The 14997-nt window shown below is 38.6% G+C and overlaps 1 protein-coding gene across 8 annotated transcripts; it reads left to right on the top strand.

Annotated features, from left to right (window-relative positions):
• Positions 1–548: 548 nt before the first annotated feature.
• Positions 549–8385, top strand: val.L (val protein L homeolog). Of its 8 annotated transcripts, XM_018242407.2 has the most exons (12): positions 549–661; positions 1050–1125; positions 3210–3650; positions 4079–4138; positions 4686–4745; positions 5277–5327; positions 5722–5781; positions 5900–5959; positions 6119–6178; positions 6297–6356; positions 6495–6554; positions 7725–8385. In XM_018242407.2, exons 2-12 carry the CDS (start codon positions 1080–1082, stop codon positions 8183–8185), a joined length of 1419 nt encoding a protein of 472 aa, XP_018097896.1. In that variant the 5' UTR covers positions 549–661; positions 1050–1079; the 3' UTR covers positions 8186–8385. The 8 variants fall into 8 exon arrangements, with proteins under 8 accessions (XP_018097896.1, XP_018097899.1, XP_018097898.1 ...); XM_018242410.2 differs by lacking the exon at positions 4686–4745; XM_018242409.2 differs by lacking the exon at positions 5900–5959.
• Positions 8386–14997: the final 6612 nt, after the last annotated feature.

Genomic DNA, 14997 nt, shown 5'->3' with positions numbered 1-14997 from the left:
GTACAGTATGGCGGTATAGCTATTATGTGCACAGAACATTCCGTCTCTGTATATTTGTAAATGTATTTTTACAATTTCTACCAATATATTTATTATAAATACATATTTATTTATTGTGTATTGTATGTGTATTCTAAGTGCCTTTTTGTCATCTGTACTAGCTGGAGCCACATCGTCTCATCTCGCTGTGTATTCGTATACTGCTTAGATGACAATAAAGTTTACTTTGACTTTGACATATGGGAGGGAGCTACCATATTGCTTCAATTAGCCAGTATGGTATGAGGGCTAAATCATAAAGCATCCAGTGGATCACTTCTCTGTATATTTGAATTTATACATATGGATGGGAACTTTCATATTGCTTCATTTAGACAGAACATGTGTATGAGGGTTTAGCTCATTGTGAGATCAGAACATCTGAGAATTCATTTGTAGGTATACATATGGTGCCACCTTGTGGTTTCCTTTTCTCATTTCTGGATATCAGATTGTGGTTCCTCCCCCTCTGTGCCCCTATTGGCTAGACATGTATCTGCTCTCCTCATAGCATTGCCATACAAAGTCCAGGAGTGGCATTTGCACTGTGCAGTGTACTGGATTATAGCTTTCCTCTCTTCTCCTGAACCAGTGAATTTGCTATCTACCGCAGCTCCTTCCTGTAAGTTATTTTTTATTTTACTCATTATGGGTTCAGATAGGAATACAGAACTAGCAGCAGCTGGCTGGTATATAGCTCATCATTTATTCTCTTTACTTGTGTAGGATTTCATTATTAAACTCTTATATAAAAATAACTTTTGAATTCAAAGCTTTTGAAGAAGTTTAGTAAGAGCAGGAGGGCATTTTCATGATCCAGTCTCATGAAGGCTATGTCTTTAATTTCTCCAGCTGTTGTGGAATAAACTGCTGTTTTTTGAGAGGACAAGATCTATTGTTTGGTGATGGTAGGGGGCAGAACCACGTACTACATTTATTTATGTCATACCTTTTATCTTGGGTGCCTCTAGCTTTTGTGCAATTCATTCTTATCTGCCTTTACTCACCAGAGCTAACTTTAATATCAACTTAAGGACCCCATGTTGCACTCTTCTGTGTCATCTGTGACATTCCTGACCAGTATGGGTAACCCCATTAATTATTTTATTTATCACTGTCTGTGTATGCTGGCACTGTAGTCACTAACAGTTGGTGGGTTTGCATTCTGGATTTTAATGAAGTATTTGCTTCCCTCCAGCTATACTGGGATTAGTCACTGTCTCTTGTATTCTTCCTGCTGCAATTGGGTTAATCAGTATCTGTGTCTAGTTACTCTGAGCTGTTCTTATCTAATAGCTGGAGGGCTGCTCGTGTTTATAAACGCCATACAAGTACAACCCAAGTTCACCCTGCAGCTGTTTCTGATGAAAAATCCTAGGACACATTTTTAAGATCCTAGTATAAGGGCATCACTCATCCTCTTGTTCCTTATTATTATTATTGGTAACATGTATTTATAAAGTGTAAACATATACCACAGGAGCTATAACAGCTTGAGGGCCACAATATATATCAGACCTCTATCAGCCCTGGTTGCTGCCTTTTGTTTTCTCCCTTCGTGTATCTATTTACTTATAAATGATTAGGGATAGGAAGACAGGGGATGCTGGGAGCTGTAGTTCATTAACAAGCAAAATCACACAGTCAGTCTTTGCTGTGAAATTTATTTTGGGTTGGGGTTAAATGTCTACTTTGTTCGATTCTTTTACAATTTTATTGTTTTTAATTTTTGATAACAACCAAAAATGGCATAACTGTCTTTTAAGTAACCCTAAATAACATGAAACAACAGATACAAATTGTACATCTTTACAGGATTTACAGGTAGAAAAAGCAGGGGCCTGGGTCATATTATTAGAATCTCTCTTTAGAATTATTCTAAACCCACACTTCCACTGCTTGCCTCCATCCCACATGTTCAGTGTACCTGCTATTTTACTAAGGAACATTCTGTATGGGAAGCAGTTGTTATGCTTAGTTATGTGGTGAAATGTGTGTATAAAATAGTATTTAAAGATTCCTCTGCACTTATGGGATAGAGGCAAACAGGGCAAACAAATGGCAGAGAAGTTGAGAGAAGAAGGGAGGCTCTGTTTCAGGTACAGGATTACATAGTTACATAGTTAAATTGGGTTGAAAAAAGACAAAGTCCATCAAGTTCAACCCCTCCAAATGAAAACCCAGAATCCATACACACACCCCTCCCTACTTTTAATTAAATTCTATATACCCATACCTATATTAACTATAGAGCTTAGTATCACAATAGCCTTTGATATTATGTCTGTCCAAAAAATCATCCAAGCCATTCTTAAAGGCACCAACTGAATCAGTATCACAACATCACCCAGCAGTGCATTCCACAACCTCACTGTCCTCACTGTAATGAACCCCCTACCCTACACTTTAAATGAAACTTCTTTTCCTCTAGTCTGAAGGGGAGGCCTCTGGTACGTGATCCACTTTATGGGTAAAAAGGTCCCCTGCTATTTGTCTATAATGTCCTCTAATGTACTTGTAAAGTCTAATCATGTCCCCTCACAAGCGCCTTTTTTCCCCCAGAGAAAACAACCCCAACCTTGTCAGTCTCCCCTCATAATTTAACTCTTCCCTCCCTCTAACCAGTTTAGTTGCACGTCTCTGCACTCTCTCCAGCTCATTTATATCCCTCTTAAGGACTGGAGTCCAAAACTGAACTGCATACTCCAGATGAGGCCTCACCAGGGACCTATAAAGAGGCATAATTATGTTTTCATCCTTTGAGTTAATGCCCTTTTTCATGCAAGACAGAACTTTATTTGCTTTAGGCAAATTGATTAGGCCCAGTGGTTTAACTTTAGATGGGGAAATACTTTGCAACCATAGCCAGCCTGGGGGGAACATAGGTCTCATGGAGGCTAGGAGTAGTGGGAGACTCATGATGAATGTGAAATCACGGGTGACCCACATATTTACTCACACCATGGGTGACTGACAATTTTGTGTGGCAATGGGGGGGGCAAAAAATATTTTCAGAAGGAGACCCCAGGCACTGAAGGTTTTCCACTAATAAAGCATAACCATGTCAATTACTGAAATTAACTGTTTTTATTTAAATTTATCATTTCAAAATCATAAAGCAAAAACATTTTTTTAATTAGCCAATATATTCTTTGTCATTGCCTTTTCAGATAACATAATGTACAGCTCAGACGAAGAGGATTTTTTAAACATAGAAGAAAAAAATTTTTTCCTCAATCAAGCCATGCAAGTTTTGAGAACAAATGTTGCACAGATAGAAGAAAGCATAGATAATGTAAATAAAGAACTCAAGAAACATGAATATGACCTCAAACTTAGTCACAATGAGCTAAAAAAGCTGAAAGAAGAAGAAGAAACCCTGCAACTGGAAGCTGAAACATTAGAAGAACAGCTGCAGACCCTGAATAAAGAGAGTGAGTTGCTAGAGAAAAAATATGCAGACATGTATAGAATAGTTAAAAGCATAAGAACTCTTGGACCAATATTTCAACAAGCAATGGCAGTCACACTCAGTAACATGAATGCAATAATAAACACGATGTCTCAAGAAGGCATTATCGGTCTTCAGCCCTGCACAGACCCCGAATCAGGTACACGACATGTCCTTTCTGATTTTCTTATTATTTGCATGTGTTTTGGTTGTAGTCTTTTCTTGTCTTCTTCCTGTAACCAAGGCTAATGCTTGCCTTCTTCCACAGGCTTATGGTGCTCTTTTGTAGGCATTCCATACATCCTTTTACTTTTTTTCTCTTGTAATGGGTAGTTTGTTACTCAGATTCAGTCTGACTGTTAAAACAAGTCTTTTGACTTGGTAGATATACCCAATGAACAGCTTTCTTTCAATGTGTATATTTTATCATTGCCCCAGTAAAATATCTCTCTAAAAGCTTGCCTGTGGTACAGCCAAGTAAGTATGGGTCTCTCTCTCTGATCACATATAGTGTAGATCTCCACTCAGTAAAAGAAATGTCACTCATAAAAAATAAGGGTAATAATCTCAATTTTTTATACAAAACAGAATCTTTACCAAGGACCCAAGTGCCATCTGCCTCTGAAAGTTTGCCCGAAGTCCAGCAAAGTAAGTATGGTCTATCTCTGTCAAATCTAGGGTAGATCTTAAAGGAACAGTAACACCAAAAAATGTAAGTGTTTTAAAGTAATGAAAATATCATGTACGGTTGCCCTGCACTGGTAAAACTGATCTGTTTGCTTCAGAAACACTACTTTAGTTCATATAAAAAAGCTGCTGTGGAGCAATGGCGGAAATTGAAAAATGGCTATATGGCATAGGTTAACTAATAGATAACAGATAAAACCACTAGACAGACAGAGCTTATTTGGTATCTGCTGTGTAACCTGAGCCTTTTTCTCCTTTGAATGGCTGCCCCCATTGCTACACAGCAGCTGAGTTATATAAACAATAGTAGTGTTTCTTAAGCAAACACACCAGTTTTACCAGTGCAGGACAACACTGCATTATATTTTCATTACTTTAAAAACTTTTTTGACGTTACTGTTCCTTTAACGCATTACTAACTTATATTATGTAGCAATGGCAGGAATTTCACTCATCCTTTAACTTTCTAACTGTTCACTGCAACCATGCCTTTTTTAACACCAAACAGAATCATTGTCAATCACCCCAGTGCCACCTGCCTCTGAAACCTTGCAATTGGTCCAACCAAGTAAGTATGGGCCTCTATCCTCAGTGAGAGATGTCACGCATCCTGTAACTTTCTAACAGTTCATTGCAACCATTAAAATAAGGGTAATGTTCTCCATGTTTTATACAAAACAGAGGATTTGCCACTAACCCCAGTGCCATATGCCTCTAAAAGCTTGCCATGGGTCTAGCCCAGGAAGTATGGGCCTTTATCTCTGGTTAAATGTAGGATAGATCCCCACTCACTGACTTGTGTAGTAAAATCAGAAACATTACTTTGACTTTACGACTTGTTAAATGTTGCATTGCAATCATAAAAATAAGGGGAATGCTCTCTATTTTATGTACAGGATCTTTGCTAAGGACTGCTGTGTCATCTGCCTGTAAAAGCTTGCCCTTTGTCCAACCAATTAAGTATGAGATATATGGTAGATATCCTTACACTGGGTTATACTCTATAGTATAGTGAAAAATCTCACTCATCCTTTCCTTATCCAACTGTTCACAGAAATACTAAAAATAAGTGTAATGTTCTCTATTTTTTTTAAAACAGAAGGGACCCCTGTGCCATCTACCTCTAAAAGCTTTCCCAAAGTACAGCCAAGTAAGTATTGCCTCTCTTGGTTCATTGCCTATTGCCCCTGTGATACTTGCCTCTGAAAGCTTTCCCATGTTCCAAGTATGGGCCTCTCTCCTCAAAGCTAGGGTACATTTCCACTCGATAAGAGATGTCACTCTTCCTTTAACTTTCTAACTGCTCACTGCAACCATTAAAATGATGGTCACTTTCTGCAAAACAGAGTATTTGCCAATTACCCCATTGCCATTGGTCTGGCCAAGTAAGTATGGGCCTTTCTCTGTTGAGATATAGGGTAGATCTCTATTCACTGGCTTACTGTATGTACTATAGTCAAAAATGTAACTTGTCCTTTAACCTTTTAACCGTCCACTGCAATAATGAAAATAAAGTTAATGTTGTCTTTTTTTATACAAAACAGAATCTTTGCCAAGCACCCCATTGTCATCTGCTTCTGAAAGATTGCCCACAGTCCAACCAAGTAAGTATGGGCCTTTCTCCTCAAAGTTAGGGTATATCTCCACTAATTGAGAGATGTCAGTCATCCTTTAACTTTCTTACCACAACCATTAAAATGATGGTTACTTTCTCCAAAACAGAGTATTTGCCAATTACCCCAGTGCCTTCTGCCTCTAAAAGATTGCCATTGATCCAGTCAAGTAAGTATGGGCCTTTCTCTGTTGAGATATAGGGTAGATCTCTATTCACTGACTTATTGTATGTACTATAGTCAAAAATGTAACTTGTCCTTTAACCCTTTAACTGCCCACTGCAATAATAAAAATAAGGTTAATGTTGTCTATTTTTATACAAAACAGAATCTTTGCCAAGCACCCCATTGTCATCTGCTTCTGAAAGATTGCCCACAGTCCAACCAAGTAAGTATGGGCCTCTCTTATCAAAGCTAGGGTATATCTCCACTCATTGAGAGATGTCAATCATCCTTTAACTTTCTTAACACAACCATTAAAAATATGTTTACTTTCTCAAAAACAGAGTATTTGCCAATTACCCAAGTGCCTTCTGCCTCTAAAAGATTGCCATTGGTCCAGTCAAGTAAGTATGGGCCTTTCTCTGTTGAGATATAGGGTAGATCTCTATTCACTGACTTACTGTATGTACTATAGGTCATCTTTTAACCTTTTAACTGCAATAATAAAAATAAGGGTAATGTCTATTTTTTAAACAAAACAGAATCTTTGCCAAGCACCCCAGTGCCTTCTGCCTCTAAAGGATTGCCATTGGTCCAGCCAAGTAAGTATGGGCATTTCTTTGTTGAGATATAGGTTAGATCGCTATTCACTGACTTACATTATGTTGTATACTCAAAGAAGGCAACATGCAAAGGCAATGAAACCTGCTTTGTACCTTGTATTTATTTATTGTATTTCTCGTATAGGGAATTGCCACAAGTGCCTGCATTCAGTTTCAGATTGATGCTTTTAGCAGAACTGTATTAATTAGGGGTGTCACAGGGAAGGGTTCCCCTTTCACTCCCTAACCTTTCCCTAACAGATTAGGGAGAGGCAGAGAATGCAACTGCAACTGGGCTTTGTCATAAATCCAGCATAAACTGGATAGCCAGTATTATAAAATGAATTCCTCATGGCTGAGCCCAATTGTGCACACTCTTGCTCTTGCACTTCTGCCTGGGGAAAAGTAAATGATCCATATAATGTTTTCTGTAAACATAGAATTTCAATAAATACTGCAATTATAGCCACATTGGCTGTCTTAATTTTGAAATTGTAGGGTTAAGATGCACACAGCATATCAAGTACAAACATACCTAAGCTACTAGTCTCATTTTACAATAGTTATTGCACATTTGATAGCAGCATGACTACACAGAGATGACAGTGTCTGAGCTAGTGGTTCTGCCCATCCAGATTAATACTACAGTATCAGCAAATCTATGTACAAAATACAATTATTGAGGGTTTTGCCCTGCAGGACTCTGGTCAGCTAGATGATAGCCAAACCAAAAATGTCCTGTTATCGTGTGAATGCATAGGTTTATTTCCCTCTATTATACAGTAGTCCATAGTAATACAAATAACTCATAATGATATATGCTATAACCAAGCCATTCCATATTAATGGCATTTCATCCAATGCCACATCCAAAAGTGAGGTAGCCATAAATGCCATTATCTGGGAAATTTAGCTTGGGTGCTTTGCGTGTTGAATTCTTATTCCCTTGTCCAGGTTAGTAATAATATTAATGTATTATACACACCACTCTGAAAGTCAGCAATGCATAAGGTGTGTATAATTGCCCAGGGTGCTTTTAACACTAGGCAGAGGCAATGCTACATTGTAGTTTTTAAATAGTTGGAATGTCTACACTATCAACATAACATCATTTCAGTCTGTCTGCCTGCATCTTCCTCAGTAAATATTTTTTCTCTGTGTTCTTTTCAGCAATTTCATCCACCAAGAAAAGAAAAATAAGTGAAGAAGACCACATAGAAGAAACACAAAAAGAAGAAGAAGAAGAAGAGGAAAAAGAAGAAGAAGGAGAAGAAGGAGGAGAGGAGGAGGAGGAGGAGGAGGAGGAAGAAATGATGGAAGAATTTGACACAAAAACAGACACAGCTACCAAACTGCCTCCATTTCTTCTTCCATATATACCAAAAAAGAAATCTCCGAATGATAAGTGGCCCCTTAACTATACAGCTTTTCTTAATTATTACTTTGAAACAACTTTTAAAGGAAAGCTTTCAAAAGAGGTTGTACTGGATTGCATTCAGCAGGGTATAAACTATAATATTTTCCCCTTAAAACAATCCAATGATAAACTGTACAAACAAGTTTATACAAGGATTGTCCATTTAAAAAGGCAAAGGGAAGGGATGAAGAAAAGATACAACAGGAGACAGTAATAGAATCAAAGACATAAAAACCCACATATTACCTCTGTCCCCTTTTCCTTGTTCTGCAGTGAAAGTAGGGACCACATTTGTTTGGGATATATTATTCCCTACTAGTTACCTTTTTATGATAAATGATTCCTGTGTAGTATTTCTTTGTTTCTAATGTACACTACTCTTATTGTTGCACTAATAAAACTTTTAAAAATAAACAATAGTGTGCCTAAATTGTGTAGGTGTAGACAGAATACAAAGTTATACTGAAGTTACTCTGCCAGAAATGTTGTATTAATTTACAAATGCCATTGATACAAACATGTATTAATAGGTTATCTATCTAATGACTTCATATGTATTTCCATTAGCCGGGAACAATGGCTATTAGGCTATTACTGATTACATCGGACCCCTTGGCAGAATGGCATAGCATCACTATCAGGATCAGTATGAGCAATTTCTTTATTGCCCAACTACCGGAATGTGACATCATAGAGGGGCGTACAAGTAGGGAAAAAAAGATGTACGATGGCTTAGGAGGGCATGACATACCCCAGGCAGGTGGTGGTACTAGACTGTGTCTGGGTACACGCCTACTGTAATAGGGTAAGTCTCCACCCCACTCGAGTTAGGTGGTGGTACTGGACTGTGTTGGTACAAGCCTATGACAGGGGGGTGGGACTCCACAGATGGCCAATGGGACTAAACGATATGAGCGGTCAGTACAATGGGCGCACAGCCAACACACGCACAGCCCCAGACTGAGACGGGGGAACTAAGGATCGTTGTTACCTTGGCAACAAGGGAGGAACTCCTCTGATGGTGCACACGGTAGATGAGCTGCACGGTAAGGCAAGTAAGAGTTTGATGGCCAATGAGTTTAATCCTTGGTGGTTCATAATTGCTTTGCCACTGCCAGCAAAGGGGCGATATTGAGCTTATAAATGCACTCTCTCCAAATGGGGGCAAGTGGATTGGTGACCTCTTCCACAGCCTTGTATCAGAGTCGTGTTTACTATTGGCATTATTTTAATGACACGGGCACGTAGCAAACACTGATATAACACCCTATATGTATTAACTTTGTTTTTGTGCACAGTAATTCGATATCACTTTTACTGATACTTATTTATGCACTGTTACATTATGGCACCCAGTGTTAGTTCAGCAACTGTGCTGAGCTGTCTGGCACTTGTTGATGACATTATCCTTCTGCTGTTTGAGGCTTAATTTACACTTTAAATGTGTTTCACTGTTGTGTGTGTGTATTCACCCTCCTGAAGACGTCCTCAGTTGGAGCGCCAAAACGTTGAGCAAGAATAAACCTTCACTTGGCTTTTTGAGACACGAAGTCCTTGGAGTGCGGTTTGTTTGTTTTTTGCTATACTAATGTGTTGACCGGCACCCAGCCATTTGAGGACAGTTTACAGTGCACCAGTTGTATGGGATTTATATATATATATATATATATATATGGAGCGATTCTGGAACGCACAACCATACAGAGGTCAATGTCTGGGTGCCAGTCCTAAAATAACCAAATGTATCCCAGCAGATGACGGCACAAAAAGGAAAATGTAGCCAACAGCAAAAAAGGTTAAATTAAATCAGGTTTATTTAATCCAACATTTCGGCTCCATCTTGGAGCCTTCTTTTTCCCAGACGAATGCTGATTTAATTTAACCTTTTTTGCTGTTGGCTACATTTTCCTTGGTGTGCTGTCATCTGCCAGCAGAATTTCACATTTCAGTTGCAATAAGACATTATACTTATTTGAAACATTTTGTGCTCTCTCACTTTAGGGGCATTTTCTGTGGGGAAACCTTTTGCTTACCTAACCCTAACCTCTCCTAAATTCGGCAATTTTGGTGACACTTCCAAAAATCACCTCAAAGTTTCCACCATGCAGCATCGTATTTCCCACATACTTTTATGTATCAAGAGAAATCACCCCAAATATGAAAGCCTAGGGTCCTCTGAACAGTTTGATGCCCAATATGTACAGGTGTACCCAAACCCAAGCATGTGGCATATAGGGGCCCCAAAACGAAGGCCCCCATATGGTCTGTCATTTCAGGTACTTCGAAATCAACACATTTACATCGTTTTGGGGGGGAAAAAGTAGAAAAAAGTATGTTCACCTCAGAAAACCATATATTTTCGGAAAGTACACATTCTCATGAATCCAAATTGGGTATGCATGTCTTTCTACTCCAAAGAACCAAGCCGCAAACCATTCCTAAATTTGGTGATTTTGGTGACATTTCCAAAAATCACCTCAAAATTTCCACCATGCAGCATCGTATTTCCCACATACTTTTATGTATCAAGACAAATCACCCCAAATATGAAAGCCTGGGGTCCTATCTGGGGTCCTATGAACAGTTTGATGCCCAATATGTATAGGTATACCCAGGCACATGGCATATAGGGGCCCCAAATAGAAGACCCCCATATGGTCTGTCATTTCAGGTACAGCAAAATCAACACATTTACATCGTTTTGGGGGGGCAAAAGTAGAAAAAAGTACATTCACCCCAGAAAAACATATATTTTCAGTAAGTACACATTCCCACAAATCTAAATTTGGTATGCGTGTCTTTGTACTCCAACATCCCAAGCCGCAAACCATTCCTAAATTTGGTATTTTTGGTGACATTTCCAAAAATAACTTAAAAATTTCTAGCCTGCAGCATCGTATTACCCACATACTTTTAGGTATCAAGAGAAATCACCCCAAATATGAAAGCCTGTGGTCCTCTGAACAGTTTGATGCCCAATAGGTTATAGGTGTACCCAAGCACATGGCATAAAGGGGCCCCAAAATGAAGACCCCCATATGGTCTGTCATTTCAGGTACTGCAAAATCAACACATCGTTTTGAGGGGGACAAATGTAGAAAAAAGTATGTTCAACCCAGAAAACCATATATTTTCGGAAAGTACACATTTCCTCAAATCTAAATTGGGTATGCATGTCTTTCTACTCCAAAGCACCAAGCCGCAAACCATTCCTAAATTTGATGATTTTGGTGATATTTTCAAAAATTATTTCATAATTTCTAACCTGCAGCATCGTATTACCCACATATTTTTAGCTATCAAGACTAATCACCTCAAATATGAAAGCCTAGGGTCCTCTGAACAGCTTGATGCCCAATATTTATAGGTATACCCAAGGACATGGCATATAAGGGCCCCAAAAAGAAGACCACCATATGGTCTGTCATTTCAGGTACTGCAAAATCAACACATTTACATTGTTTTTGGGGGGGCAAAACTAGAAAAAAGTATGTTCACCCCAGAAAACCATATATTTTCGGAAAGTACACATTCCCTCGAATCTAAATTGGGTATGCATGTCTTTGTATTCCAAAGTAAAAAGCCGCAAACCATTTCTAAATTTGGTGATTTTGTTGACATTTCCAAAAATCACCTCAAAATTTCTAACCTGCAGCATCGTATTACCCACATGCTTTTAGGTATCAAGAGAAATCCCCCCAAATATGAAAGCCTAGGGTCCTCTGAACAGTTTGATGCCCAATATGTATAGGTGTACCCAAGCATGTGGCATATGGGGGCCCCAACACAAAGACCCCCTATATGGTCTGTCATTTCAGGTACTGCAAAATCAACACATTTACATCGTTTTGGGGGGGGCAAAAGTAGAAAAAAGTACGTTAACCCCAGAAAAACATATATTTTCGGAAAGTACACATTTCCACAAATCTAAATTGGGTATGCATGTCTTTGTACTCCAATGTCCCAAGCCGCAAACCATTCCTAAATTTGGTATTTTTGGTGACATTTCCAAAAATTACTTCAAAATTTCTAGCCTGCAGCATTGTATTACCCACATATTTTTAGGTATCAAGACTAATCACCCCAAATATGAAAGCCTAGGGTCCTCTGAACAGCTTGATGCCCAATATTTATAGGTATACCCAAGGACGTGGCATATAAGGGCCCCAAAAAGAAGACCACCATATGGTCTGTCATTTCAGGTACTGCAAAATCAACACATTTAAATCGTTTTGGGGGGGGGGCAAAAGTAGAAAAAAGTACGTTCACCCCAGAAAAACATATATTTTCGGAAAGTGCACATTCCCACGAATCTAAATTGGGTATGCATGTAGGTGTACCCAAGCATGTGGCATATGGGGGCCCCAACACAAAGACCCCCTATATGGTCTGTCATTTCAGGTACTGCAAAATCAACACATTTACATCGTTTTGGGGGGGCAAAAGTAGAAAAAAGTACGTTAACCCCAGAAAAACATATATTTTCGGAAAGTACACATTCCCACAAATCTAAATTGGGTATGCATGTCTTTGTACTCCAAAGTCCCAAGCCGCAAACCATTCCTAAATTTGGTATTTTTGGTGACATTTCCAAAAATTACTTCAAAATTTCTAGCCTGCAGCATTGTATTACCCACGTACTTTTAGGTATCAAGACAATTCACCCCAAATATGAAAGCCTAGGATTCTCTGAACAGTTTGATGCCCAATATGTATAGGTGTACCCAAGCACGTGGCATATAGGGGCACCAAAAAGAAGACCCCCTATATGGTCTGTCATTTCAGGTACTGCAAAATCAACACATTTACATTGTTTTGGGGGGGCAAAAGTAGAAAAAAGTACGTTCACCCCAGAAAACCATACATTTTCGGAAAGTACACATTCCCACAAATCTAAAATGGGTATGCATGTCTTTGTACTCCGACGTCCCAAGCCGCAAACCATTCCTAAATTTGGTATTTTTGGTGACATTTCCAAAAATTACTTCAAAATTTCTAGCCTGCAGCATCGTATCACCCACATACTTTTAGGTATCAAGACAAATCACCCCAAATATGAAAGCCTAGGGTCCACTGAACAGTTTGATGCACAATATGTATATGTGTACCCAAGCACGTGGCATATAGAGGACCCAAAAAGAAGACCCCCTATATGGTCTGTCATTTGAAGTACTGCAAAATAAACACATTTTCATAGATTTTAGGGGGGCAAAGGTAGAAAAAAGTAAGTTCACCCCAGAAAACCATATATTTTCAGAAATTACACATTCCCACGATTCTACATTGGGCATGCATGTCTTTGTACTACAAAGTACCAAGCCGCAAACCATTCCTAAATTTGGTGATTTTGGTGACATTTCCAAAAATCACCTCAAAATTTCTAGCCTGCAGCATCGTATTACCCACATACTTTTAGGTATCAAGACAAATCACCCCAAATATGAAAGCCTAGGGTCCTCTGAACAGTTTGATGCCCAATATGTATAGGTGTACCCAAGCACGTGGCATATAGGGGCACCAAAAAGAAGACCCCCTATATGGTCTGTCATTTCAGGTACTGCAAAATCAACACATTTTCATAGTTTTTGGGGGGGCTAAGGTAGAAAAAAGTAAGTTCACCCCAAAAAACCATATATTTTCGGAAAGTACACATTGCTGTGATTCTAAATTGGGCATGCATGTCTTTGTACTACAAAGTACCAAGCCGCAAACCAATCCTAAATTTGGTGATTTTGGTGACATTTCCAAAAATCACCTCAAAATTTCTACCCTGCAGCATCGTATTCCCCACATACTTTTAGGTATCAAGAGAAATCACCCCAAATATGAAAGCCTAGGGTCCAATGAACAGTTTGATGCCCAATATGTATAGGTGTACACAAGCAAGTGGCATATAGGGGCCCCAAAATGAAAACCCCCATATGGTCTGTCATTTCAGGTACTGCAAAATCAACACATTTACATCGTTTTGGGGGGGGGGCAAAGGTAGAAAAAGTAAGTTCACCCCAGAAAACCATATATTTTCGGAAAGTACACATTCCCTCGGATCTAAATTGGGTATGCATGTCCTTGTACTACAAAGTACCGAGCCGCAAACCATTCCTAAATTTGGTGATTTTGGTGACATTTCCAAAAATCACCTCAAAATTTCTACCCTGCAGCATCGTATTACCCACATACTTTTAGGTATCAAGAGAAATCACCTCAAATATGAAAGCCTAGGGTCCTCTGAACAGTTTGATGCCCAATATGTATAGGTGTACCCAAGCATGTGGTATATAGGGCCCCCAAAACGAAGACCTCCATATGGTCTGTTATTTCAGATATTGCAAAAACAACACATTTAAATCGTTTTGAGGGGGGCAAATGTAGAAAAAAGTAAGTTCATCCCAGAAAACCATATATTTTCAGAATGTAAACGTTGCCATGAAGGCGCAAACCATTCCTAAATTTGATGATTTTGGTGACATTTCCAAAAATCACCTCAAAATTTCCACCATGCAGCATCGTATTACCCACATACTTTTAGGTATCAAGACAAATCACCCCAAATATTTATAAATGCGATTTTGTTAATAAGAAACATTCTAATCCCACTCTGTTTCAAACAAAATATGTATATTTATCTACTCAGCCATATTTTTAGATATCTATTTAATTATATTTCTAGATATCTATATACTTAGATGCGTAGATTGGACCATGATAATTTATGATTAATAACTTCTTACAATTGATTTCTACAATCTAACCGTAGATATATTTATATTCCAGGAACAAAAGGCAAACACACAGAGGAATAAGGCAACAGGGATCCTTTTTTTAACTAACAGCATGCATTGTTAATATACAAAAGAAGTTTTTACCTTTAGGACATTGGTTTTATTATGAGAATTAAAAGAGTGATTTTAACAGTAATACCATTTTGAACCCAGCAGGGGTCACTATGTATCTTTTGTATATAATGTGTCTGTGATTTGTTGGATGTATGCCTATGACTAAGGGAGTGAATCCCAAAACGCGTAG

This window comes from Xenopus laevis, chromosome 5L (genome assembly GCF_017654675.1).
Source record: "Xenopus laevis strain J_2021 chromosome 5L, Xenopus_laevis_v10.1, whole genome shotgun sequence".
Lineage (NCBI taxonomy): Eukaryota > Metazoa > Chordata > Amphibia > Anura > Pipidae > Xenopus > Xenopus laevis.
The sequence above is the reverse complement of the archived record's forward strand: the minus strand, read 5'-3'. Positions and strand labels throughout refer to the sequence as shown.

Bases quoted from the DNA above. Each gene is read 5' to 3' on its own strand.
- val.L (XM_018242407.2), top strand. From the start codon at position 1,080: ATGTTGCACTCTTCTGTGTCATCTGTGACATTCCTGACCAGTATGG. The intron at 5,328-5,721 runs GTAAGTATTGCC...TATACAAAACAG, and splicing joins CTTTCCCAAAGTACAGCCAA to AATCTTTGCCAAGCACCCCA. The intron at 6,179-6,296 runs GTAAGTATGGGC...TCTCAAAAACAG, and splicing joins ATTGCCCACAGTCCAACCAA to AGTATTTGCCAATTACCCAA.